At 41.2% G+C, this 25,718-nt stretch overlaps 1 protein-coding gene across 1 annotated transcript; it reads left to right on the forward strand.

Moving 5' to 3' along the window:
- Positions 1-950: 950 nt before the first annotated feature.
- Positions 951-21,574, forward strand: bdh2 (3-hydroxybutyrate dehydrogenase, type 2). The gene is made up of 10 exons (XM_046310614.1): positions 951-1,065; positions 7,775-7,877; positions 8,835-8,913; positions 14,783-14,879; positions 15,037-15,145; positions 16,514-16,574; positions 19,900-20,013; positions 20,450-20,508; positions 20,704-20,796; positions 21,138-21,574. Exons 2-10 carry the CDS (start codon positions 7,806-7,808, stop codon positions 21,189-21,191), a joined length of 738 nt encoding a protein of 245 aa, XP_046166570.1. The 5' UTR covers positions 951-1,065; positions 7,775-7,805; the 3' UTR covers positions 21,192-21,574.
- Positions 21,575-25,718: the final 4,144 nt, after the last annotated feature.

The following is a 25,718-nucleotide window of genomic DNA, read 5'->3' on the forward strand; positions in this document are numbered from 1 at the left end:
ACCAATGGAACATAAGTCAAAGAAAATTGAGGGTGTGGTGGCAGCTGCATAGAGGTATTTGGGTGTATGAGACTTGACGTGAGAAGAGTTACAGGGTGTGTTGAGTGGTGGTGTGCCCCCTTTTCAGGCTATTGGCCTGAGGAAGGACTAGAGAGATTTAAATAGTGGAGTAGGGTAGTGGGATTTTAGTGAGTGTAGTGTATTTGTTGATTTTATTTAGTTTTTTCAAGCAAGGTATAAGGGACTTATACCCCAGTCTAGTAGGAGTGCAACATGTATTGAATGCTGTTAAACCTCAAAGAAGTAGTTTGGGACAGAGCTTAACAATATATTTATTTAACTAGACAAGTCAATTAAGAACAATTTCTTATTTACAAGACAGCCTACCCCAGCCAATTGTGCACCAACCTCTGGGACTCCCAATCACAACCAGATTCGATACAGCCTGGATTTGAACTAGGTACTGTAGTGATGTTTATTGCACTGAGATGCAGAGCCTTTGACCACTGTGCCACTTGGGAGGCCCTGTAATAAGAGGCTAGACCTGTTATCTCTTTAAGGTTCAGGTGTTACTTGTTTTTATAGCATTTTTAGTATATTCTATCCCCTTTGTCACCCCATCTGTTTTAGATCAATATTCATACATTGTTTTATTACTTTTGAGTGTAGTTGTATTTTGAACTTATGTGTTTGGAGTGACTCCCAGCTCCGTCACAGATTTAGATTGGAGAGTTAGTTTAATAGGGTCAGAGAGGTTGGCCCGGGATAGGATTTGGGTGGGGGATTAGTAAGGTTTGTAAGGCTTTATTTTATTAGAAATACTGGGTTAAGTAAGAGAATGTGGCGATAGAGTTATAGGATGTGTTGAGTGGTGGTGTGCTTTCCTTTCAGGTAGGTGGCGGTGTATGCACCTTTCAGTTGGTTACGATCCACAAGTGCACATTTTAAAGAAGAAGAATCAGCTCGCGAGCTACTTCCTTCTACAGAAGCCAATAAGAACTTAGTAAATGGGCACGAGGCATCTCCTGACTGAAGTTCATGGTCTGTTGTCGTTGCAGAGCGTTAGTAAGTTGTTTCAAAATGATCCTACAAAGTTATTTTTGCCCTGTCGAAACAGCATGTATCACTCATATGAATAGTTAGATATTTAAATGCAAATATAACGTTATGTAATGCATCTCCGTTGCACACGTTTGCTGTGTAGATCAATATAGTATTTGCTTGTAACAGCAATTTTGCACGCTGAATAGTTCAAACAAAAGAGTATGATTCTAGCTATTGAATTAACTTGCAAATGAATAACAAAGTACTATAGGAAAGTGTTTTTTAAACTGCGAGGAAATGCCATGGTAAAAAGAGATGAGGTTGACATGCCTTCAATTCTTGTCAAACCTAGCCCGATATGGTACTAAAGGAGCCTAACATTACTCCTTAGTCCAAAGGACCTTACCTCAGTTTCAAGATGCACTATGCAGAAATCGCTCAGCCATTTCCTGGTTGCTAAAATCTAATCGTTTACCTAATTTCAGATTATGTAACTAACAAGAAAGTACAGTAACAAAGTAAAATCTTTGAAATTGTTTCATGTTGCGTTTTATATTTTTGTTCAGTATCTAATTTCCAACTATAGTTTGATGCATGTAGATTCTCTTCTGTCATAATTTGTTGCCCCAGAAGACGAAAGTAGTGCTCACCAGAATGTCTTACATCGATGAAATGAATGCATTATAGTAATCTAATTGACACCGGTAAAGTTGTATGTTTTGTTTAGGGACCGGGGAGAACGCAATAACTCCAAAACAGTGGAAAGATGGGTCCTGTGCAAAATGGCCAAATGTCATCAGTTTGACCAGTTTTAAGGAAATTTAAAAGCTGAGAAAATGAAGAAACATTTCTGATTAGACTTCTGTTAATTTTGGGTGCATATTTTGTGGTTGAAATACTGTCTGCTTCCATAAGTGTCAAAGATAACACATTACACGCAGATTTATATTTTCTCTAGAGATGCCGAAAGAAAGAAATCATATTTCTCCACTCATGTTCCTGAGATAATTAACATGTGTATAGTTTTACTGCAAGAAATGCATAATTCTGCCGGAGTTAATATTATATATTACGCTATGTGAGAGGTTGTAGGCCTACAGTCATTGTCCATATTTCAGTTGCTATTCCATTTAACCCATAACCTTAAATGAATATTCTGCAAAGGGTGGCTACTTTGAAAAATCTCAAATATATAATAGAAAATAGTAAAAATAAAGAAAAACCCTGGAATGAGTAGGTGTGTCTGAACTTTTGACTGGTACTTTATATATGCGCACATCTCAGTGACCTAATCCATTTCGGAGGCCTAGACTAAAAGCCAATTTATGCTTGATCTGAAAATGTGGTCGGAGGCTCCATATGGAGGGTGTGACGCATTTGCTGAGCCTTCAAAGGCATGCAGATGCCAAATCGAGCTCTGTACCGCATCGCTATGTGCTTCCCAAATGTTCTAACAAAGCATTGACATGATTGGATCCTGTATGAACACAAACTCACTTTCTTGACAACAACTCTGCACTGCTCATGCGAAGCATGAATGCCATGACTTCTACTGAGGCCATATCATCTTAACTGCTGCATGGCCAATGCAGATGCCGGATTGAACATGCACTCAGATGCACAATGCACTTCTCTTTCCAGAATGTGCTCTCTCCTGCCAATTTGTGCACATTCATTGTTTCATAATTTCATTGTGTGAATTTTTTCATTTGAGTGTTAGTGTATATCAATTCCTTATTACACATCACCAGTAGTACATTACCGTTAAACCCTATAATTTCTAATCTACAATGTTTGTTACTTTGCTTACCATAATTTATTTGAATGCATTCAATATTATTATTCCAGTCTTCCCCGTCTCATTGTCTGAGTGGACACATTGTATGCAGAGTGCACAACCTATGCTACACTTGTGAAAAACTAGTTTTGGTTTATTTCATTCCATTTATGAGTTTTGTCAATTTAGTCATTTGTCTTTTGTTTGGACCTCTAATGTCAATGTTGAGTAAGGACGCGCATGCATAGAAGTAGGCCTATTGGTACCTGGCCTGAGTGCAAATGTAGGCATATACATCTGGGGATCTGGGGATCTGATAATATTTCTGATTGGCTTAACGCACCACCACACACCACCTGTGAAGCTTCTCAAAATAATGTTTTCGTTACCTCAAACAGCCAGCAAACAGAATGTTTTTACATCCATTCATAATTACAATAGTTCCTCAATGTATTTGAAAAATCTTTCCAGCTCTCTCCCTTTTGATAAATGTCATAAAATAAGTTACTTATTAGTGCTTGACTTGGACTGAAATAAGTCCCTGTACTCATTTTGGGTGCTGGCACTGTTTATTTAGATGCAGGAGCTCCACAATACTTTTGAACTCATATTATATAAGAGTAACAGCAGTCGACAATTTGAGGTGCCGGTAATCAGCTCCGGTGAGCTCCTGCCCAAGTCAAGCACTGCTTCTTATCCTTTGCGCAAATAGCCTACAGTTGTCTGTCCCGAGCTAACTGGTGCACAACATCTGAGGGCCCAGAATATTTATTAAATGTTGCAAGTTCCCTCATGCAAGCTTTGGGCTGGACCCAAGTTAACAGTTGATACAATATTTAAAATGTTGTTACACATGGCCTGTTTTTAACAATGTGATTTATAAGATATTTATTTTTGTCAGGATGTTTTCTACATCAGACTGCAAGTTTTTAGTTGTTGACAATAGAAGTAACTTTTTAGGTTTGTGTCATTTGGATAGAATTTTGATTAACCACATGACAATGATTGAGATATGAAGACGTTCTAATAACTTTCACAAAATTTGCACATGAACACCATAACTGGCATGCAGATCGTTAGAAATTGTAAGATACATTGGCATTCAACATGAGAAAGGTTGCAGATTCCTTGTGTAGCCCATTACTGGCAACTTCAGGAGAGTAATAGCAGAATCTGTGAAAGCCAGCAAGAGTGGAAGGAGAATAGTTGGTTGAGGAGAAGTTTTTTTTTTCTTTTTTTTCTGATTATCTAGAGCTCTGGTGCCCTCTTGAGGCATTTGATTTATTTAATCAAACCTCAAAGCATCAGACAAGCTCAATGTATAGTTGATTTTATTAAAACACATAGGGTGTCTATCAAATCGAGGCTATATACAGGGGGTACCGGTACAGAGTCGATGTGCAGGGGCACAGGTTAGTCGAGGTAATATGTACATGTAGGTAGAGTTAAAGTGACTATGCACAGATAATAAACAGATAGTTGCAGCACTGTAAAAGGGGGTAGGGGGATGACGACATTGCAAATAGTCTATGTAGCCATATGATTAGCTGTTCAGGAGTCTTATGGCTTGGGGATAGACGTGGTTAAGAAGCCTTTTGGACCTAGATTTGGTGCTCCGGTACCACTTACCCTGCGGTAGCAGATAACAATGTCTATAATTAGGGTGGCTGGAGTCTCTGACAATTTTTTTGGGCCTTCCTCTGACACCGCTTGGTATAGAGTTCCTGGACTGCAGCATTCTTGGCCCCAGTACTGGGCTGTACGCACTACCCTCTGTAGTGCCTTGCGGTCGGAGGCTGAGCAGTTGCCATATCAGGCAGTTGCCATGCAACCATTCAGGATGGTGTAGTTGTAGAACGTTTTGAGGATCTGAGGACCCATGCCATATCTATTCAGTCTCCTGAGGGGGAATAGTTTTTGTCGTGCACTCTTCACAACTGTATTGGTGTGTTTGGACCATGATAGTTTGTTGGTGATGTGGACACCAAGGAATTTGAAGCTCTCAACCTGCTCCACTACAGCCCTGTCGATGAGAATGGGGGCGTGTTTGGTCCTCTTTTTCCTGTAGTCCACAAATGTCTCCATTGTCTTTGTCACGTTGAGGGAGAGGTTGTTATTGGTGATCAGGCCACTGTTTTGTCTGCAAACTTAATGATTGTGTTGGAGCTGTGCCTGGCCATGCAGTCATGGGTGAACAGGAAGTACAGGAGGGGGCGCCAGTGTTGAGGATCAGCGTGGCAGATGTGTTGATACCTACCCTTACCACCTGGGGCGGCCCGTCAGGAAGTCCAGGATCCAGTTTCAGGGGGAGGTGTTTAGTCCCAGGGGCTGTAGCTTAGTGAGATTGCGCCATCTGTGGATCTGTTGGGGTGGTAAACAAATTGGAGTGGATCTAGGGTTTCTAGGATAATGTTGTTGAACTGAGCTATGACCAGCCTTTCAAAGCACTTCATGTCTACAGATGTGAGTGTTACGGGTTGGTAGTCGTTTAGGCGGGTTACCTTGGTTTTCTTGGGCACAGGGACTATGGTGGTCTGTTTGAATGAAACATGTTGGTATTACAGACTCAGTCAGGGACAGGTTGAAAATATCTGCGACAACACTTGCCAGTTGGTCAGCGCATGCTCAGTGTACACGTGCTGGTAAATCATCTGGCCCTGCGACCTTGGGAATGTTGACCTGTTTAAAAGGCTTACTCACATCGGCTACGGAGAGCGTGATCACACAGTTGTCCGGAACAGCCGATGCTCTAATGCACGCTTCATTGTTGCTTGCCTCAAATTGAGCATAGAAGTAATTTAGCTAGTCTGGTAGGCTCGTGTCACTGGACAGCTCGTAGCTGTATTTCCCTTTTGTAGTCTGTAATAGTGTGCAAGCCGTTTCGCATTCGAGGAGCGTCTGAGCCGGTATTGACGCTTTGCCTGTTTGATGGTTCGTCGGAGGGCATAGCGGGATTTCTTATAAGCGTCCGGGTTAGGGTCCCGCTCCTTGAAAGCGGAAACTCTACCCTTTAGCTCAGTGCGGATGTTGCCTGTAATACATGGCTTCTGGTTGGGGTATGTAGTAGAGGTCGACCGATTATGATTTTTCAACGCCGATGCCGATTTATTGGAGGGCCCAAAAAGCCGATTCCGATTAATCGGCCAATTTCTTATTTTTTTAAATTTGTAATAATGACAATTACAACAATACTGAATGAACACTTATTCTAACTTAATATAACAATAACAATTTAGCCTCAAGTAAATAATGAAACATGTTCAATTTAGTTTAAATAATGCAAAAACAGAGTGTTGGAGAAGAAAGTAAAAGTGCAATATGTGCTATGTAAGAAAGCTAATGTTTCAGTTCTTGCTCAGAACATGAGAACAATGAAAGCTGGTGGTTCCTTTTAACATGAGTCTTCAATATTCCAAGTTAAGAAGTTTTAAGTTGTAGTTATTATAGGAATTAAAGGACTTTCCCTATATACCATTTGTATTTCATTAACCTTTGACTATTGGATATTCTTATAGACACTTTAGTATTGCCAGTGTAACAGTATAGCTTCTGTCCCTCTCCTCGCTCCTCCCTGGGCTCGAACCAGCAACACAACGACAAATAGCGCACGGTAGCTAGATAGCCATTTCACTTCGGTTACACAAGCCTAATCTCGGGAGTTGATGGGCTTGAAGTCATAAACAGCGCAATGCTTGACGCACAACAAAGAGCTGCTGGCTAAACGCCCGAGAGTGCTGTTTGAATGCATGTTTACTCGCCTGCTTCTGCCTACCACTGCTCAGTCAGATACTTAGATACTTGTATGCTCAGTCAGATTATATGCAACGCAGGACACGCAAATAATATCTAGTAATATCATCAACCATGTGTAGTTAACTAGTGATTATGATTGATTGTTTTTTATAAGATACGTTTAATACTAGCTAGGAACTTACCTTGGTTTACTGCATTCGTGTAACAGGCAGTCTCCTTGTGGAGTACAACGAGAGATAGGAAGGTCGTTATTGCGTTGGACTAGTTAACTGTAAGGTTGCAAGATTGGATCCCCCGGGCTGACAAGGAGATAATCTGTCGTTCTGCCCCTGACCAAGGCCGTTAACCCATCGTTCCTAGGCCGTCATTGAAATTAAGAATGTGTTCTTAACTGACTTGCCTAGTTAAATAAAGGTATAAAAAAAAAAAATTGGCAAATCGGCGCCCAAAAATACCGATTTCCGATTTGTTATGAAAACTTGAAATTGACTGCTAGCAAAACAGTCCTGTAGCTTAGCTTGGTTGAAAGAACAGATGACTTTTGGTTGACCAAGATTTTAATTGTTAGGGACAACCCTAGCACCTTTCTCCCCACTTCTATGGAATATTTTTTTTTTTTATAAAGTCATACAAGTTTTATTGTGCATTAAGTTTCAAATGCATTCTCTCATTACTAAATGTGTAATGTGATAGGTAATTTGACATAAAAAAGAAACATTTAATGAATAAAATATTGAATCAATCTTTAGTAGATTTAATTGGTCCTCAACTCGCAGCTCAGACACATCATTCACTAGAGATGTTGATAGCCCTGAGTTAACCTGGGCCAGAGTAGTTTATTTCTGAAGGATTCGTTGCCATAGACATTGACCTGGCTAAAAGGTGAGCCACTTTCGTGGTGCTGGTTGTCCCGAGTTGAACTCCGATTTGACTAAAGTTACCTCGCTAACTCGAACCAAGTACGTAGTATAGGGCTTTGGGGTGTAAGAATACCTGCTGCAGCTGATAATGCAATATTACCCAACCAATAAGCATCTTTCACACAAAAACATCAAACATTTTACAATAATAAAGCATTATGTTTCCTAAATGTGTATTTAAGAACATTCCACCACTGTTTTTGGGTAATAAAGCCACCACGGCAACTTCAACTCTACCTAGACTGTGATCAATAATGACATTGTTTTTGTTCATATGCAGAATTACCTGTAGAATTAAACACTGCATCATCATGGGCCGCCTGGATGGGAAAGTCATTGTGTTGTCAGCAGGAGCCCAGGGCATTGGAAGAGCTGCAGCCATTGTAATATTTACTTAATTTACCATTCACCACACAGCTAGGCTACATTTGCTAAACAAGTATACACTGAGTGTACAATACATTAGGAACACCTTCCTAATATTGGGTTGCACCCCCTTTTGCCTTCAGAACAGACTCAATTAATCATGGCATGGACTCTACAAGGTGTTGAACGCGTTCCACAGGGATGCTGGCCCATGTTGACGCCTATGTTTCCCACAGTTGTCAAGTTGGCTGGATGTCCTTTGGATGGTGGACCATTCTTGATACACACAACTGTTGCGCATGAAAACCCAGCAGCGTTGCAATTCGTGTCACACTCAAACCAGTGCGCCTGGCCCCCACTATCATACCCCATTCAAAGGAACTTAAATATTTTGTCTTGCTCATTCACCCTCTGATTGGCAAATACACAATCCATGACTCGAGGCTTAAAATTACTTATTTAACCTGTCTCGTCCCCTTCATCTACACTGATTTGAAGTGGATTAAACAAGTGACACCAATAAGGGACCATAGCTTTCACCTGGATTTATCTGGCCAGTCTGTCATGGATGGAGCAGGTTTCCTAATGTTTTGTACACTCAGTGTAGATATGGTGAATTTGATTAAGGTTCTCAGAAACACCCTCTGACGGGGGTCGGCAACAAGCAGCCCACTTGCCAAATTCGTCCTATTAGCATTTTTATTAGGCCTCCCAAAGACTAACCAGGAATTCCATTCCAAACTATTCCCACAAATGGAGACCTATGTGATCATGTCTCAATTGAGGGATGATATTTTTGCATCTATTTGGGTTTACTTGCAGTCAATTTACGAGGCTAAACCTAGTTGCCTACCCCTACTCTAAGACTTGTACAATGATGTAAACTATTCATGATGTATTCATTTGAACATTTTACTGATATTGAGTGAACTGTAAATAACCATGAAAGTAATATTCTGTCATTTTAACTGTAGGCCTTTGCCAAAGAAGGAGCTCAAGTCACTGCAACAGATATCAATGGAGAGAAGCTGAAGGAACTGGATGGCCACCCTGGTACAGTTAATTTTTGTTTACTACCTTCATTTACTGGGCATCCTGAGAATTAAGATGTGCCCTTCATTCATATCAAATCTTAACATTTACATTACATTTAAGTCATTTAGCAGACGCTCTTATCCAGAGCGACTTACAAATTGGTGCATTCACCTTATGACATCCAGTGGAACAACCACTTTACAATAGTGCATCTAAATATTTTAAGGGGGAGGGGGTGAGAAGGATTACTTTATCCTATCCTAGGTATTCCTTAAAGAGGTGGGGTTTCAGGTGTCTCCGGAAGGTGGTGATTGACTCCGCTGTCCTGGCGTCGTGAGGGAGTTTGTTCCACCATTGGGGAGCCAGAGCAGCGAACAGTTTTGACTGAGCTGAGCGGGAACTGTACTTCCTCAGTGGTAGGGAGGCGAGCAGGCCAGAGGTGGATGAACGCAGTGCCCTTATTTGGGTGTAGGGCCTGATCAGAGCCTGGAGGTACTGAGGTGCCGTTCCCCACAGCTCCGTAGGCAAGCACCATGGTCTTGTAGCGGATGCGAGCTTCAACTGGAAGCCAGTGGAGAGAGCGGAGGAGCGGGGTGACGTGAGAGAACTTGGGAAGGTTGAACACTAGACGGGCTGCGGCGTTCTGGATGAGTTGTAGGGGTTTAATGGCACAGGCAGGGAGCCCAGCCAACAGCGAGTTGCAGTAATCCAGACGAGAGATGACAAGTGCCTGGATTAGGACCTGCGCCGCTTCCTGTGTGAGGCAGGGTCGACCACTCTGCGGATGTTGTAGAGCATGAACCTACAGGAACGGGCCACCGCCTTGATGTTAGTTGAGAACGACAGTTTGTTGTCCAGGATCACGCCAAGGTTCTTAGCGCTCTGGGAGGAGGACACAATGGAGTTGTCAACCGTGATGGCGAGATCATGGAACGGGCAGTCCTTCCCGGGAGGAAGAGCAAATTCAGCTTGAGGTGGTGATCCGTCATCCACACTGATATGTCTGCCAGACATGCAGAGATGCGATTCGCCACCTGGTCATCAGAAGGGGAAAGGAGAAGATTAATTGTGTGTCGTCTGCATAGCAATGATAGGAGAGACCATGTGAGGTTATGACAGAGCCAAAAAACATTAAAGACATTAGTTTGAATGCAATACCCCCAGTACACCCCAATGAATGTTCCTGTTCTGCCACTGTTTTGGTGAACTGCTGAGAGATGGAGCTGGAGAAATGGAACTACTCTCAGGTTCATAGAAGGAACTATGTGAGGACTGACCATCCGTGATATCAAAATTATAGTTTTAACCATGTTTGTTTACAAATTACATTCTTTCCAAAAAAAGCATGTCATCTGGGGAAATGCAACTGGCCAGTCTCACATTTTCTAACTTTTCCTTAGACATATTATACATTTGAAAGGGAGTAAAGATGGGAGAGAACCCTTCCTGGTTAACTCTGGAAAGAAACCCCGGTCTCTGGCGGGGAGTTGCATATGTGATGAGCACAGGGAGAGTTACCACTCAGCCATAGCTCTGCACACCCAGTTAAATTTTAAACCATATAATTGTTCAATATTGCAAACCAAGGGTGATATTTTTACATGAGCAAATGAACCATAACGTTTTAAATAAACCGGAAGTTGCAAATAGCTTATTAGCAGCCTGAACTTGTGCTTTGCAGTGGGGGCTATTGAGTGAACGATTCTGTGATGGTTCGAGTCCACAAAGATGAAATGACATTGAATTGGATTGGAAAGGATAAGTTTATTAATTTAAAAGTGCAAAATTGATGTACCATTTGCAGATTGCCCCTTTAAGTTATTAACGCTTACCTTTTGAGGATAGCAAAACCCAGGTATTTTCAAAGGCTACATTAAAACAATGTCCATGGTTTAATCTCTAACCATACTGTTTAGGTGTAATGGGTAGTTGTATTTTTTTTTAGGGGTTATGAACTGCTGTTATTACAATACATTCCAATGCTTAAATGCATTTCTATGACGCATGTGCAATGATCACAGTACATTACCCAACCACGCCTATGTTTGAAGCATGGGTGTTTAGTTATGGTAGATATTCCTCCCAAAGTGAGTTACTTAAAGGGGACAGTGTACCGCTTTCCTTCCGTGCACGTTCATCTTCCCACACTACTAATGTATTAAAGAGATGCTGCGGGATCTTTTTCAAATCTCGCGATTTGGACACAAAGTGCCTATGTATGGTTCATACATGCATTATATACCATCTGGTGTCCTGTCCTAGTGGATAAAGCTACTCAAGCTACTCAACATTTCATGCCTGTGCCCTACACTTTTGTTCCTTCCAATTTATGGCTGCGCTCTGAAGGTACACTGGGTTGCCCACATGCTTAGATATTTTGGATAACAGCGAGAATAAATGGATAAAAGGAATGCACCAGAATTTAGAATGCTGCCGATATTAAAGTTATAGTATATCTATAGTGTACAGATTTTTGGATAATTAAATACTTATCCAAAATGTACCAGCCTGTGGGCCTGAAAGTAAATAAATTATATAATTTGTGTGTGGGGCTTTAGCTGGGATTGTCCTTTAGAGTCAAGCATATATGTCAAGGCCTCAATTGTTCCTTGATTAGCACCATTCATTCTCGCTGTTGATAATTGTTATAACGTCTAATAGTAACTGTATCCACTTTAAGAAACATAATATATACAAAGCATTGAAAATTTAAATTCATGCACTTCTAAATTAATTTGAACTTTGCCCCAGAAGAATTTAACTAAAGGGCACTCCCACTTAAATACAGTGTGCGAACAAACTTAACATTTTATAAATGAATGGTTCGGATTACGGGATGCCAAGGTAATATTTTTCCATATTCTGTTCCAGTTAAAGGGTTGTTCCGATTCAATTAGATCTGTGGAACATACTTTTTTTTAATGGCTAGCTCATAATGAGCTTTCCAGATGTTGATATATTTTTGAGATCAGTTATTTTGGGAGCCTAGAGTTTATTTATAAAACCAATAATTGGATAGTTCGGTAGTTTGGTTTCCCAAGGGACTCCATAAGCCAGTGTAGCTGACCTAAGTTGTCAACATAGAAAAAAGGAGTTGTCTGATAATGTGTATGCATCTTTCATATCTTGGAATGTTCTCAAACTATTACTGTCTATGATATCGGTAAGTGTACTGATTCTACATTTGGACCAAAGGCCTCCCTCCAATTCGCAAGGCATTATTGTGAAATATTGGGAGTATGGCCATGCCATTTTGATTACAAGTGAAATTGTTTTTCAATTTTTCGGCAAATAGAAATTGTGTTTGCAATAGTGGGACCAAAGCGTGATATAGGAGACACTATACTAAGAAAAATCATGTCTAAACCAATTTAGAATGGGGCAAAATGCTCGTGCCTGCAAATACAATTTAAACTTTCCTCCGAATAATCCTCCTTTACTTCTGTAAACTACAGAAATTCAGCTGTGACAATATATTCATTTTGACTATAGATAATGTGCGGGTTAAAGCAACTGGGTTTATTAAAGTTTTACTTCTTTTTTTTACCCTTTTTCTCCTCAATTTCGTGATATCCAATTGGTAGTTAGACTTGTCCCATCATTGCAACTCCCTGTACGGACTCGGGAGAGGCGAAGGTCGAGAGCCATGCATCCTCTGAAACGTGACCCTGCCAAGCCGCTCTGCTTCTTGAAACACTGCTCGCTTAATCCGGAAGCCAGCCGCACCAATGTGCTAGAGGGAACGCTATACAACTGGAGACCAAAGTCAGCATGCATGCGCCCTGCCGCCACAAGGAGTCGCTAGAACACGATGGGACAAGGACATCCCGGTCGGCCAAACCCTCCTCTAACCCGGACGACGCAGTGCCAATTGTGTGCTGCCTCATGTGACACAGCCTGGGATTGAACCCGGGTCTGTAGTGACACCTCTAGCAATGCGTTGCAGTGTCTTAGTCCGCTGCCCTTCTCGGGAGGCCCCCTGTTAAATTTTCTGCCAATGGTTTTATCTAAGGAAGGAAATATATATGGGTTTTTCTATAAATAATGGGGCCAGTATGTGACATTGTGATCAACATTTGTAAATGGTTTGAAACTAAAATAACGATTTTCATGTAGATCCACTGGTGTACTTGCAAATTGGCCCATAACTCCACCTGTACAGCCTAGGACTATACATCCTTTAAGTGGTGTTAATACAGACATTGACAAGTCAAATTCAAGGAGTTTCAGATATATTTTCAACCACTTAATTGTAATTCAAGGACCTCAATGTTATATAATTGTACATATATAGGGCCTAATACACCCAACTTTAAGAATATATATATTTTGTAGGCCTTGCCAATGTATTGATATTTAAACAGTGGTGGTCGGTGCCGTTTGTTAAGGGAGGATGATACTTTTGAGCATGGCCTTATTTTTATTACAGCATGTTGGATGACAGTCATTCATATTCCATTCAATGTAACATCGATAGGTTTAGGCTACTACATGATACTCAAATTGTCCCAGCAGCTATCATGAGGTTGCTACAACCTAGCCTATAAATGAAAGTTTACAACATACAGTTTGTACAGAATTGTACATACACCTTAGCCAAATACATTTAAACTCAGTTTGTCACAATTCCTGACATTTAATCCTCGTAAAAATTCCCTGTCTTAGGTCAGTTAGGAACAATCCCAGAATAGTAGAGGAAATTATTTATTTCAGCTTTATTTTCTTTCGTCACATTCCCAGTCGGTCAGAAGTTTACATACACTCAATTAGTATTTGGTAGCATTTATTTACAGACAAGATTATTTCACTTATAATTCACTGTATCACAATTCCAGTGGGTCAGAAGTTTACGTACACTATGTAGACTGTGCCTTTTTTTAAACAGGTTGGAAAATTCCAGAAAATAATGTCATGGCTTTAAAAGCTTCTGATAGGCTAATTGACATAATGGTGCACTTCACAAAATAGATGGCATCGTGAGGTGGGGAAAATTGTGGATTTATTGAAGCAACATCTCAAGACATCAGTCAGGAAGTTATAGCTTGGTCGCAAATTAATCTTCCAAATGGACAATGACCCCAAGCAATCTTCCGAAGTTGTGGCAAAATGGCTTAAGGACAACAAAGTCAAGGTATTTGAGTGGCCGTCACAAAGCCCTGACCTCAATCTTATAGACGATATGTAGGCAGAACTGAAAAGGCGTGTGCAGCAAGGAGGCCTACAAACCTGACTCAGTTACGCCAGCATTGTCAGGAGGAATGGTACAAAATACACCCAACTTATTGTGGGAAGTTTGTGGAAGGCTACCCGAAATGTTTGAGCAATTAAGCAATTTAAAGGCGATGCTACCAAACACTAATTGAGTGTATGTAAACTTCTGTGCCTTTATTCATGCTATTCAATGCTCTTTTGAGTTTGAGAAAGGTGGCTTTCTCTGTTGAGAGAAGAGTTTTTAATTATTTTAGAAAAATACTTAGTTTTGCTTGGTATGGATATACAATCAGAGGTTTAGTTATTTAAAGAAGGCGAATCTTAGATTAATTATGGTTGTGATGATAATTCTCCTGTTTTAGTAGTTGCTATATTAGCTCATTGCTCATTACTGCATAGCTTGTTGGCCAGTAAACGACTGGTTACCGTGGAAGTAATGGTTGAGTCTTACACGATGGATGGTAAATTCGTCTCTATCTTATCAATAAAATGAAGTTCTGTCTTGACTTCGGAAAGCGTAATAGCTACCTGGTCTGAAAAGTGTTTGTCGAGAACGCTCCAACACAGTTAACATTTCCAAATCTATGTAGAACTTTGAAAAACTTGACACATCACTTCACATGACCCAGCCCGCATCCACCTATTGTTTTTGTGGCTAATCTGACGTATCTCCTAGGTATCAAAACTAAGGTGGTGGATGTGACCAAGAAGGACCAAGTGGAAGCGCTGGCCAAGGAGTTTGACCACATAGATGTGCTGTTCAATGTTGCCGGGTATTTTGTCTTCACATTTTCCCTCTCCACGTAGGGAACCTGCACAATTTCAACAGGTCACATTTCACACTTTTTAAGACCACTGCAAATACAATTTAAAGGGTTACTTCGGGATTTTGGCAATCCAAAATTGACCACTACCCATCATCCCTCCCAGGTTTGTCCATCACGGCTCCATCCTGGACTGCGAGGAGGCAGACTGGGACTTCACCATGAACGTCAACGTCCGCAGCATGTACCTCATGAGCAGGGCTTTCCTACCCAAGGTGACCAACCATCCCGCCACTTTACTCCACCGACCTCTGACCCCAGAATTAAGGAAGACACAGTCCTCACCATATGAATTTCAACTGTGAAGCTACAGTGCCTTCAGAAACTATTCATAACCCTTGACTTATTTTACATTTGGTTGTTACAGCCTAAATTCAGAAACAGTCCTGTAGTTTAGCATCTGTTTCTTCTGACAACTTTTTTATATACAGAGTCACTGGTGCTTCCTGCGTTAATGTTTGCTTGTAAGCAGGAATCAGCAGAATAGAGTTGTGGTCGGAATGACCAAATGTCAGGAGAGCTTTGTGCGTGTGTCAGCTATTCATTTTCTTTATCAATATATATTTTTCAAATCTACAAACAATTCCACTTTGACATTATGGGGTATTGTGTGTAGATCAGTTACCCAGTCTAATACATTTTAAATTCAGGCTTTAACACAACAAAATGTGGAAAAAGTAAAGGGGTGTGAATACTTTCTGAACGAACTACATTTATTTTATGGCCACATATTTTTTTTTTTTTGAGATTAAATTATGAATATGAGGTGACCGTACAGAATGTCACTTTTTTTAAAGATATTGTCATTTCTATGTATGAAGTGTGTTCCCCCCTCCCCGAAGAAATCACAAGTATTAATCTAAGGCTCTGCATCGCTGTGCCACGAGAGATCCTGGTTCGAGTCCAGGCTCTGTCGCAAACGGCCGTGACCGGCAGACCCATGGAGCAGCGCACCAGCGTAGTCCGGTTTGGGGGAGGGATTTGAATGGGAGTTGTAGCGATGGGACAAGACTTTAACTACTATTTGCATACCACGAAATTGCAAAAAGAATATATAATAATACAGGAAAATAACTTAAATGTTCCTAAATACGAGTCATCGGATTATCTCTCATTCCATGATGGGTATATAGCCAGGGATTTCTGTAATGTAACATTTTTAGTAATTTAGCAGACTCTTATCCAGATCAATTTACAGGAGCGATTAGGGTTAAGTGCCTTGCTCAAGGGCACAGACAGATTTTTCACCTATTCTACTCTAGGCTACCTGCCAGGTTCTGGATAAAATTATGTCATAGCCTACATACTGTAGACAAAAATGAGATGTCTGCTCACTGTTTTGCTGCTGCCAAACAACCTTTTAATAAAGCTTTTGTGATTTAAGATTTATTTCAAAGCGGTCTCGCGAGCCAAACCCTTTATCGATTGTTTTGACTACTTGGCGAATGCATTGGCCATGACCGTGTAGAGGCATTCTTTTTTGTAGTTACTGCAGCAAGTATTGTAGTGGAATTGTATTTTAAATTGGATCACTTACTTGGATAACACTGTCCTGTTGATCAACAATTTTTTTCTCAACTCAGATGTTGGCCAAGAAGTCCGGGAATATCATTAACATGGCGTCTGTGGCCTCCAGTATAAAAGGTAAGGATGTTTTTTTTTTTTTTGTAATACTGAACTAAAATATAAATGCCACAAATTTTTGCACAACATTTGAAAATAAGATTTTTGTGCGTATGGAACGTTTGTGTACAGGGTTGGGTAGGTTACTTTCTAAATGTAATCTGTTACAGTTGCTTGTTACTTGTCCAAAATTGTAATGAGTAGCAACTTTTGGATTACCCAAACTCTAACGTATTCTGATTACATTCTGTTACTTTGAGAGTTCTTTCCCCTTAAGAGACATTAGAAGAAGACAAAAAATATGTTACCAATTAAACGGTATATTGCAGGATAAACCAATGTTTACATAGCTGGCCATAGATGGATGTAAAATTTTACTTTATGGGTTGGTTATGTAGGCTTCTTCTAACCCATCGCTTTCTACTAATTATAACAATATGATTTAAATTATCTTTACATTAAAAACCAAAGTATCAGAATTCCAATAAATGTTATACCCCTTGATCTTCAAGAATAGGACTTGGAAATATGGAAGTATAGATTAGTCAAATTGTTTTACCTGAGCATAACTACTCTGTTTATGATTTTGTTGTCATGGAGGCCTGAATGGGCTCATTGACTCAAGTTGAGAAATAACTGCTGCGTTCATGGAATGGCATTCTCTGAGCATTACTGAAAGTGCTATTTACCCTTGGAAAATAAATGCCATATGTTTACTTTTTTGTTGGTGACAACAAAATATCTTCATAATATGAAGTTGTTTAAAGGGCAAATCCACAGATGAAACAGTAACATAACGGGCACCCCGCCTCTGTTTTGGTTAAAAAGCTGAGGGATGGGACTGGATAAATGTAACCATTCTCAGATTAATAGACAACTATGGATGCAAGGACTGACCATCCATTATATCAACATGATTGTTTTCACCATGTTATGAGGATACACAGTGTTTGTTTACGTTTACAAACATTGAAAGAAAAAATAGCTTATATTTTGGTTTTTATGGAGTGTGACAGTTGAACAAAGCTCATGAGGCATTTATAACTTATATTCCTCAAGTGTGTGTGTATATATATATATATATATATATATACACACACACACACTGGTCAAAAAAATAAAGGGAACACTTAAACAACACAATGTAACTCCAAGTCAATCACACTTCTGTGAAATCAAAACTGTCCACTTAGGAAGCAACACTAATTGACAATACATTTCACATGCTGTTGTGCAAATGGAATAGACAACAGGTGGAAATTATAGGCAATTAGCAAGACACTCCCAATAAAGGAGTGGTTCTGCAGGTGGTGACCACAGACCACTTCTTAGTTCCTATGCTTCCTGGCTGATGTTTTGCTCACTTTTGAATGCTGGCGGTGCTTTCACTCTAGTGGTAGCATGAGACTGAGTCTACAACCCACACAAGTGGCTCAGGTAGTGCAGCTCATCCAGGATGGCACATCAATGCGAGCTGTGGCAAGAAGGTTTGCTGTGTCTGTCAGCGTAGTGTCCAGAGCATGGAGGCGCTACCAGGAGACAGGCCAGTACATCAGGAGACGTGGAGGAGGGCAACATCCTCCAGCATGACCGGTTTGGCGGTGGGTCAGTCATGGTGTGGGGTGGCATTTCTTTGGGGGGCCGCACAGCCCTCCATGTGCTCGCCAGAGGTGGCCTGACTGCCATTAGGTACCGAGATGAGATCCTCAGACCCCTTGTGAGACCATATGCTGGTGCGGTTGGCCCTGGATTCCTCCTAATGCAAGACAATGCTAGACCTTGTGTGGCTGGAGTGTGTCAGCAGTTCCTGCAAGAGGAAGGCGTTGATGCTATGGACTGGCCCGCCCGTTCCCCAGACCTGAATCCAATTGAGCACATCTGGGACATCATGTCTTGCTCCATCCACCAACGCCATGTTGCACCACAGACTGTCCAGGAGTTGACGGATGCTTTAGTCCAGGTCTGGGAGGAGATCCCTCAGGAGACCATCCGCCACCTCATCAGGAGCATGCCCAGGCATTGTAGGGAGGTCATACAGGCACGTGGAGGCCACACACACTACTGAGCCTCATTTGGACTTGTTTTAAGGACATTACATCAAAGTTGGATCAGCCTGTAGTGTGGTTTTCCACTTTCATTTTTAGTGCGACTCCAAATCCAGACCTCCATGGGTTGATAAATTTGATTTCCATTGATAATTTTTGTGTGCTTTTGTTGTCAGTACATTCAACTATGTAAAGAAAAAAGTATTTAATAAGAATATGTCATTCAGATCTAGGATGTTATTTTAGTGTTCCCTTTATTTTTTTGAGCTATATATTTATATTTATTTATATAATATATATATTTATTTATAATAAATATATATTTATAATATATATTATATATAATATAGATATTGTATAATATATTATATATATAAGTCCAAAAATGGATGTAGCAACTACAGATTGCCCCTTTTTTTAAAGTCTATTGAGCATGTGTCCATTAGGCCTGTGATTTTTATTTATTTGTTTTTTTAATCAGACCTACTTTTATTTCATAGGTTGGGATCCACACTATGCAGCTGTTGCAAGAGTGCATTTTTCACTGGCTGTTCACTGGTTTAAAAAACAATGATTGATGGGCAGCTTAAACTTCTTGAATTAAACCATTATTGGGTTCGAATACACATTTAGATTCGTGAACGGACATCCACAACAACCACAATTCATGAGGTGCAAATAGCTAAATGAGAGAGCAGCAGTGTGATTCACATCAATGCGCTATGTAGATATCAATAATAAGTGACATCTGTATCGCTGCACACTACACCTTACCATCCTTTATTCAAATTGGATAGTCATTGAATGCCGACATCAGTTGCACCATTAGAAGCCATAGCTTGGACTGTAGCCTACAAAAGCCTATTCCTGGTCTTTTCCCGCAATCCATCAAACACATTTGGTGTCATCATAGTGGTCTCTGACTTGTGGTCACACTCACTCAGGTGGAACAAACTTAAACTTGTGGCTTTTTTCAATGCTGATTTGAATGTCATTTAGAAACAGAATTGTCAAAGATTTTTTTTCAGCTAACATCCTTTCTGGATTTAGAAGTAATCCTCAAAGTAATCGTCTAGTTTTTCAAAAGTATCTGTAATCTGATTACAATATTTTAGCTGGTAAGGGGTTAGTTACTGTTTTTTGTAATCCGTTACTCCCAACCCTGAGTATGTATTTGTGTATGGTAATTCATCATGGACTGTGACCAAATTTCATTGGATGTTCATGTCTACTCTATCCAATCCTCTGACTATGTATTTAGTCAAGCAAAACCTGTGTGGTTGCGTGTGTTCCCTCCATAGGTGTGGTGAATCGATGTGTGTACAGCACCTCCAAGGCTGCTGTCATTGGGCTCACCAAATCTATAGCAGCCGATTTTCTCGAGAAAGGCATTCGCTGTAACTGCGTATGTCCTGGTAAGCACTGCACCCTACATTCCTTGTGTAAAATCTGATTAACATGCCTTTCCTTTTTAATCATACCCTAGCATTTCTCAGGAATGGCATGATCTGTGTTAGATTATAACACAAACACTGCTTACAGGCCCTGCTTACAGGGATGCTGCACTGGACAGGGAACTTTTGTCAATCATGATACGCTCCCGTTTATTTAAATGAAACCTGGGCATAAGCCGTGTGGCTCTGCGAGTGGCTCGCGCTGCTCATCTTAAAATTACGCTCTGGTTATATTTTCAAGAATTTAACATGCCGCTCACACCAAAGACATGTTCACAGTACAGAGACACTTTTCACAGGGAGATATATTATTTTTGTTTAATCATTGTGATGTACCATACACTGTATAAAGAATAGTGATTATGTGCTAAATGTAAGTGTCCTCTCTGCTAAACAGGGACCGTGGACACCCCGTCTCTGAGAGGGAGAATCCAGGCTCAGCCTAATCCAGAACAGGTACTCTCTACCTTCCACAACTACTGTCATATTGTTTTAGTGTATAACAGGACAGCCTAAAATAAAGGACCAACGCTGACTAGATTCGATGGCTATTTTACGTGGCCCTTTTAACCCACCGTGGGAAACGCTCCATTAGAAAGATGCCAATAGTAAATATATTTCTACGATCTATGTCCTGCTTCATCTCTGCAGGCCCTAAAAGACTTCATGGCGAGACAGAAGACGGGACGAATGTGCACTGCCGAGGAGGTGGCACACCTCTGTGTCTACCTGGCCTCAGACGAGGTGAGCGCATTCATGGTCTGCAGAGCCCACAGCAACACCAACAAAAAGTATCTGAATGTTGGGTTAATGTTTTGTTTTTGTTACCGTGCGTTAGCATGCTACTGGGTGCTAAGTGACAGCTGATGTAGCCAGGGGTTTAGTTTAGTCATGTTCTTCAACAATTTATTTGAAACATCTGTTAAGCTAAGTTATGATGTTGTCGCCCTTATGACTGCTTCCAAGAAGGCTCAAGGTCATTGGCCACAGATAAAATGACATCAAATGATGTTATATGTACAGTAGATTTGATTGGACTGATCATGTCCAAGTAAAGTGTATCTGTTTATTCCATCTCCCTCTAGTCTGCCTATGTCACTGGAACTGAGCATATCATTGATGGAGGATGGAGGCTCTGAAGAACCTACAGTACAGAGCACAAGGAAGCTTGAGAAACCTGCCACGAGTTACTGTTAGTTACAGTAATATAAATTTCAGTGGCCTTTGCCTTATATGGTATGCCAAAATCTTGACTTATTTTTGAAATCATACAGAAACTGCTGACATTTTTACAGATTTTTCAAATTGTTCATGAAGTGTTTGATTATGTGGTGTACATTCAATATAGTCTAAGAATAATGACTTCTGGTTTCCTTGTTTTGTAGCACCAATAATACCTCGTAAGTGTACAATAATATACTGTAATCAACTAGTTTTAAACACCCATCTCATTGTACATGTGATTTTGAGCTCATTGACACAATGATTGACACATATAGCTAATAAACACAATGCAATACTTGACTGTTACTTTTGTAACTTAAAAAAAAAAAAATTATGTATGTGTTGTAACTGATAATTTGTGACGCATAATCACTATTGTTTATAGTGTTTTGGTCTTTGCAAGCAGTTGATTGGCTGAGTGAAACCAATCATGTGACAACCGCTATCCTTCTGTTCCGTCACACTGTGTATAGCTTTAATGTTTTTTTTCTCGGTGATCCTCTGTGTGTGTGAAAGTTACTCCAGCTTAGCTTTTCAACCCAGCGGCCTCCTGCTCCAGTTGTTCCAGGTGTCCTTTAGTCAAACTCACTTCAGTCTTCTCCTGGGCTCAGAGCGCCTTCTCTCAATAGTGCTGATCAGCTCAGTAAAGATCCTCACTGTTATCCACAGCTGCCTGTGCAGAGCCTTTCAAGCGCCTATCACAAAGCTCAGATACCATGCATCAAATCAAGTTTGTCACGTGTGCTGAATACAAATGCCTTACTTACAGGCTCTAACCAATAGTGCAAAAAAAGTATTAGGTGAACAATAGGTAGGTAAAGAAATAAAATAACAGTAAAAAGACAGGTTATACATTAGCGAGGCTATAAAAGGAGCGCGGCTACATACAGACACCGGTTCGTCAGGCTGATTGAGGTAGTATGTAGATATGGTCAAAGTGACTATACATATATGTTGAACAGAGCGTAGCAGTAGTGTAAAATACGGGTTGGTGGATAGCCCAGTTAGCCACTGTGCGGGAGCACTGGTTGGTCGGCCCAATTGAGGTAGTATGTACATGAATGTATATTTAGTGACTATGCATAAATGATAAACAGAGTAGCAGCAATGTAAAAAGAGCAGTGGGGGGGGTCTCATGCCCCTTTCCAAGTCCAGAACAAACTCTGGGAAAGGCACAATATTACATGTTAACAACTACAGACCAGTATCCCTTTCTTTTCTCTCCAAAACTCTTGAACGTGCCGTCCTTGGTCAGCTCTCCCGCTATCTCTCTCAGAATGACCTTCTTGATCCAAATCAATCAGGTTTCAAGACTAGTCATTCAACTGAGACTGCTCTTCTCTGTATCACGGAGGCGCTCCGCACCGCTAAAGCTAACTCTCTCTCCTCTGCTCTCATCCTTCTAGACCTATCGGCTGCCTTCGATACTGTGAACCATCAGATCCTCCTCTCCACCCTCTCCGAGTTGGGCATCTCCGGCGCGGCCCACGCTTGGATTGCGTCCTACCTGACAGGTCGCTCCTACCAGGTGGCGTGGCGAGAATCTGTCTCCTCACCACGTGCTCTCACCACTGGTGTCCCCCAGGGCTCTGTTCTAGGCCCTCTCCTATTCTCGCTATACACCAAGTCACTTGGCTCTGTCATAACCTCACATGGTCTCTCCTATCATTGCTATGCAGACGACACACAATCAATCTTCTCCTTTCCCCCTTCTGATGACCAGGTGGTGAATCGCATCTCTGCATGTCTGGCAGACATATCAGTGTGGATGACGGATCACCACCTCAAGCTGAACTTCGGCAAGACGGAGCTGCTCTTCCTCCCGGGGAAGGACTGCCCGTTCCATGATCTCGCCATCACGGTTGACAACTCCATTGTGTCCTCCTCCCAGAGCGCTAAGAACCTTGGCGTGATCCTGGACAACACCCTGTCGTTCTCAACTAACATCAAGGCGGTGGCCCGTTCCTGTAGGTTCATGCTCTACAACATCCGCAGAGTACGACCCTGCCTCACACAGGAAGCGACGCAGGTCCTAATCCAGGCACTTGTCATCTCCCGTCTGGATTACTGCAACTCGCTGTTGGCTGGGCTCCCTGCCTGTGCCATTAAACCCCTACAACTCATCCAGAACGCCGCAGCCCGTCTAGTGTTCAACCTTCCCAAGTTCTCTCACGTCACCCCGCTCCTCCGCTCTCTCCACTGGCTTCCAGTTGAAGCTCGCATCCGCTACAAGACCATGGTGCTTGCCTACGGAGCTGTGAGGGGAACGGCACCTCAGTACCTCCAGGCTCTGATCAGGCCCTACACCCAAATAAGGGCACTGCGTTCATCCACCTCTGGCCTGCTCGCCTCCCTACCACTGAGGAAGTACAGTTCCCGCTCAGCCCAGTCAAAACTGTTCGCTGCTCTGGCTCCCCAATGGTGGAACAAACTCCCTCACGACGCCAGGACAGCGGAGTCAATCACCACCTTCCGGAGACACCTGAAACCCCACCTCTTTAAGGAATACCTAGGATAGGATAAAGTAATCCTTCTCAGGCCCCCCCTTAAAATATTTAGATGCACTATTGTAAAGTGGCTGTTCCACTGGATGTCATAAGGTGAATGCACCAATTTGTAAGTCGCTCTGGATAAGAGCGTCTGCTAAATGACTTAAATGTAAAATGTAAAAACATTACAGCCATGACTACATGGAACTATATTCCAAGCAGTAAAATCAGGTTTAAAATGTTTTAAAACTATTTCTTATGGTACAATGCGGACTGTGAAGAGACATACAGGCACACACACAAGCGTACGCACACACACTACACACACATACATTGTAATATTGTATTATACATTTTGTATTGTAGATATGTAGTGTTGTATGATGTACTGTTCCGTTTAGATAAAAGCATTTTTTTTAAAACAGTTAATCTTGTTTGGACACCAGGAAGAGGCTGCATAAAATAGAAAGTTACATCATTTGAAAGCTACAGCCCTTTTGGATATTGAACTCAAGAATCTTGAATCTTGTAAGAACCCCCCCCCAAAGGTCATAAATCGTGCGCAATGATCATAGTCATAGAGTATGCAATGTAGGTCAAGTCACCAAAAGATCAAACATTTAGTATGCATGGAAAGGGTACACCCTGATGGTCATTGTAAAACAACGCATTTACTTCTCCATCCACATTACCTTGTATGCACCGTTGATTTGATTTATTAGGATCCCCGTTCGCCGACGCCAATGGCGACCTCTAGTCTTACTGGTGTCTGACAAATAACGAAAGACAATATAGACCAAAATACTTCAGCATACTGTACTTGATCTATCTCATTTGTTTACAATAGGAAAAGTGAATGCGAAAATAAGTTTCCTCACCTGTAAATGTCTTATTTTCTGTTACTCAGTAACTTGAAACCTAATTGCTGGGGTAATTTTAAAATTTCAGGTTTAAATCAATTGGACAACCTTTTCTAGCGCAAAGGTGTTTTAGGGACCGTCGTAAAAGTGCAATACCGGTGATTGCATGTAAGCAAATAAATGTTTTGTCTTTCCCATCGAGGAGGATTAGCCCTATACGAATATTACACACACTGCAAAGGACCTTCAGTCGCTAAATAGCCCAACATTTTTATTGGTTACCTGTAACTACTGTGCTATATTTGACCCATTTACAAGGATACTATTCAAAAGCTTCCCATCCATTGGTAATGTAAAAACCACAATATGAAGTCACTGACACCCCCTCCACACACACACACCTTATCCATGCTACATTCCTTAGAATTCCAGTTCACCGATTCCCTGATTTCATAAGCATATTTCTTGTGATAGGTCTGCAGTGCCTTCAGAAAGTATTCAGACCCCTTGACTTTATCCACATTTTGTTAGGTTCCAGCTTTATTCTAAAATGGATTAAATAGTTTTTCCCCTCATCAATCTGCACACAATACCCCATAATGACAAAGCAAAAACATTTTATTTATTTTTTCTGGAAATTTTGGGATTTTTTTCAGCGGTAGGGACTGGGAGCCTAGTCTGGATCGGGGCAAATGACAACCTGTGGTCCTTCTGTAGCTCAGTTGGTAGAGCATGGCGCTTGTAACGCCAGGGTAGTGGGTTTGATTCCCGGGACCACCCATACGTAGAATGTATGCACACATGACTGTAAGTCGCTTTGGATAAAAGCGTCTGCTAAATGGCATATATAACCTACTCCAGATCTCTCAGGAACACAGACTGGGGCAAAGGTTCACCTTCCAACAGGACAACGACCCTAAGCCCACGGCCAAGACAACGCAAGAGTGGTTTTGGGACAATGTTTTTCAGTGGCCCAGCCAGAGCCCGGACTTGAACCCGATCAAACATCTCTGGAGAGACCTGAAAATAGCTGTTCAGCGACGCTCACCATCCAACCTGACAGAGCTTGAGAGGATCTGCCGAGAGGAATGGG

Source organism: Oncorhynchus gorbuscha, linkage group LG18, assembly GCF_021184085.1.
Source record: "Oncorhynchus gorbuscha isolate QuinsamMale2020 ecotype Even-year linkage group LG18, OgorEven_v1.0, whole genome shotgun sequence".
Taxonomy (NCBI): Eukaryota; Metazoa; Chordata; class Actinopteri; order Salmoniformes; family Salmonidae; genus Oncorhynchus; species Oncorhynchus gorbuscha.

Coding starts and splice junctions, on each gene's coding strand:
- bdh2 (XM_046310614.1), top strand. CDS start 7,806: ATGGGCCGCCTGGATGGGAAAGTCATTGTGTTGTCAGCAGGAGCCCAG. Junction 8,914..14,782: donor GGAACTGGATGGCCACCCTG/GTACAGTTAATT, acceptor CGTATCTCCTAG/GTATCAAAACTAAGGTGGTG. Junction 20,509..20,703: donor CTCAGCCTAATCCAGAACAG/GTACTCTCTACC, acceptor TCATCTCTGCAG/GCCCTAAAAGACTTCATGGC.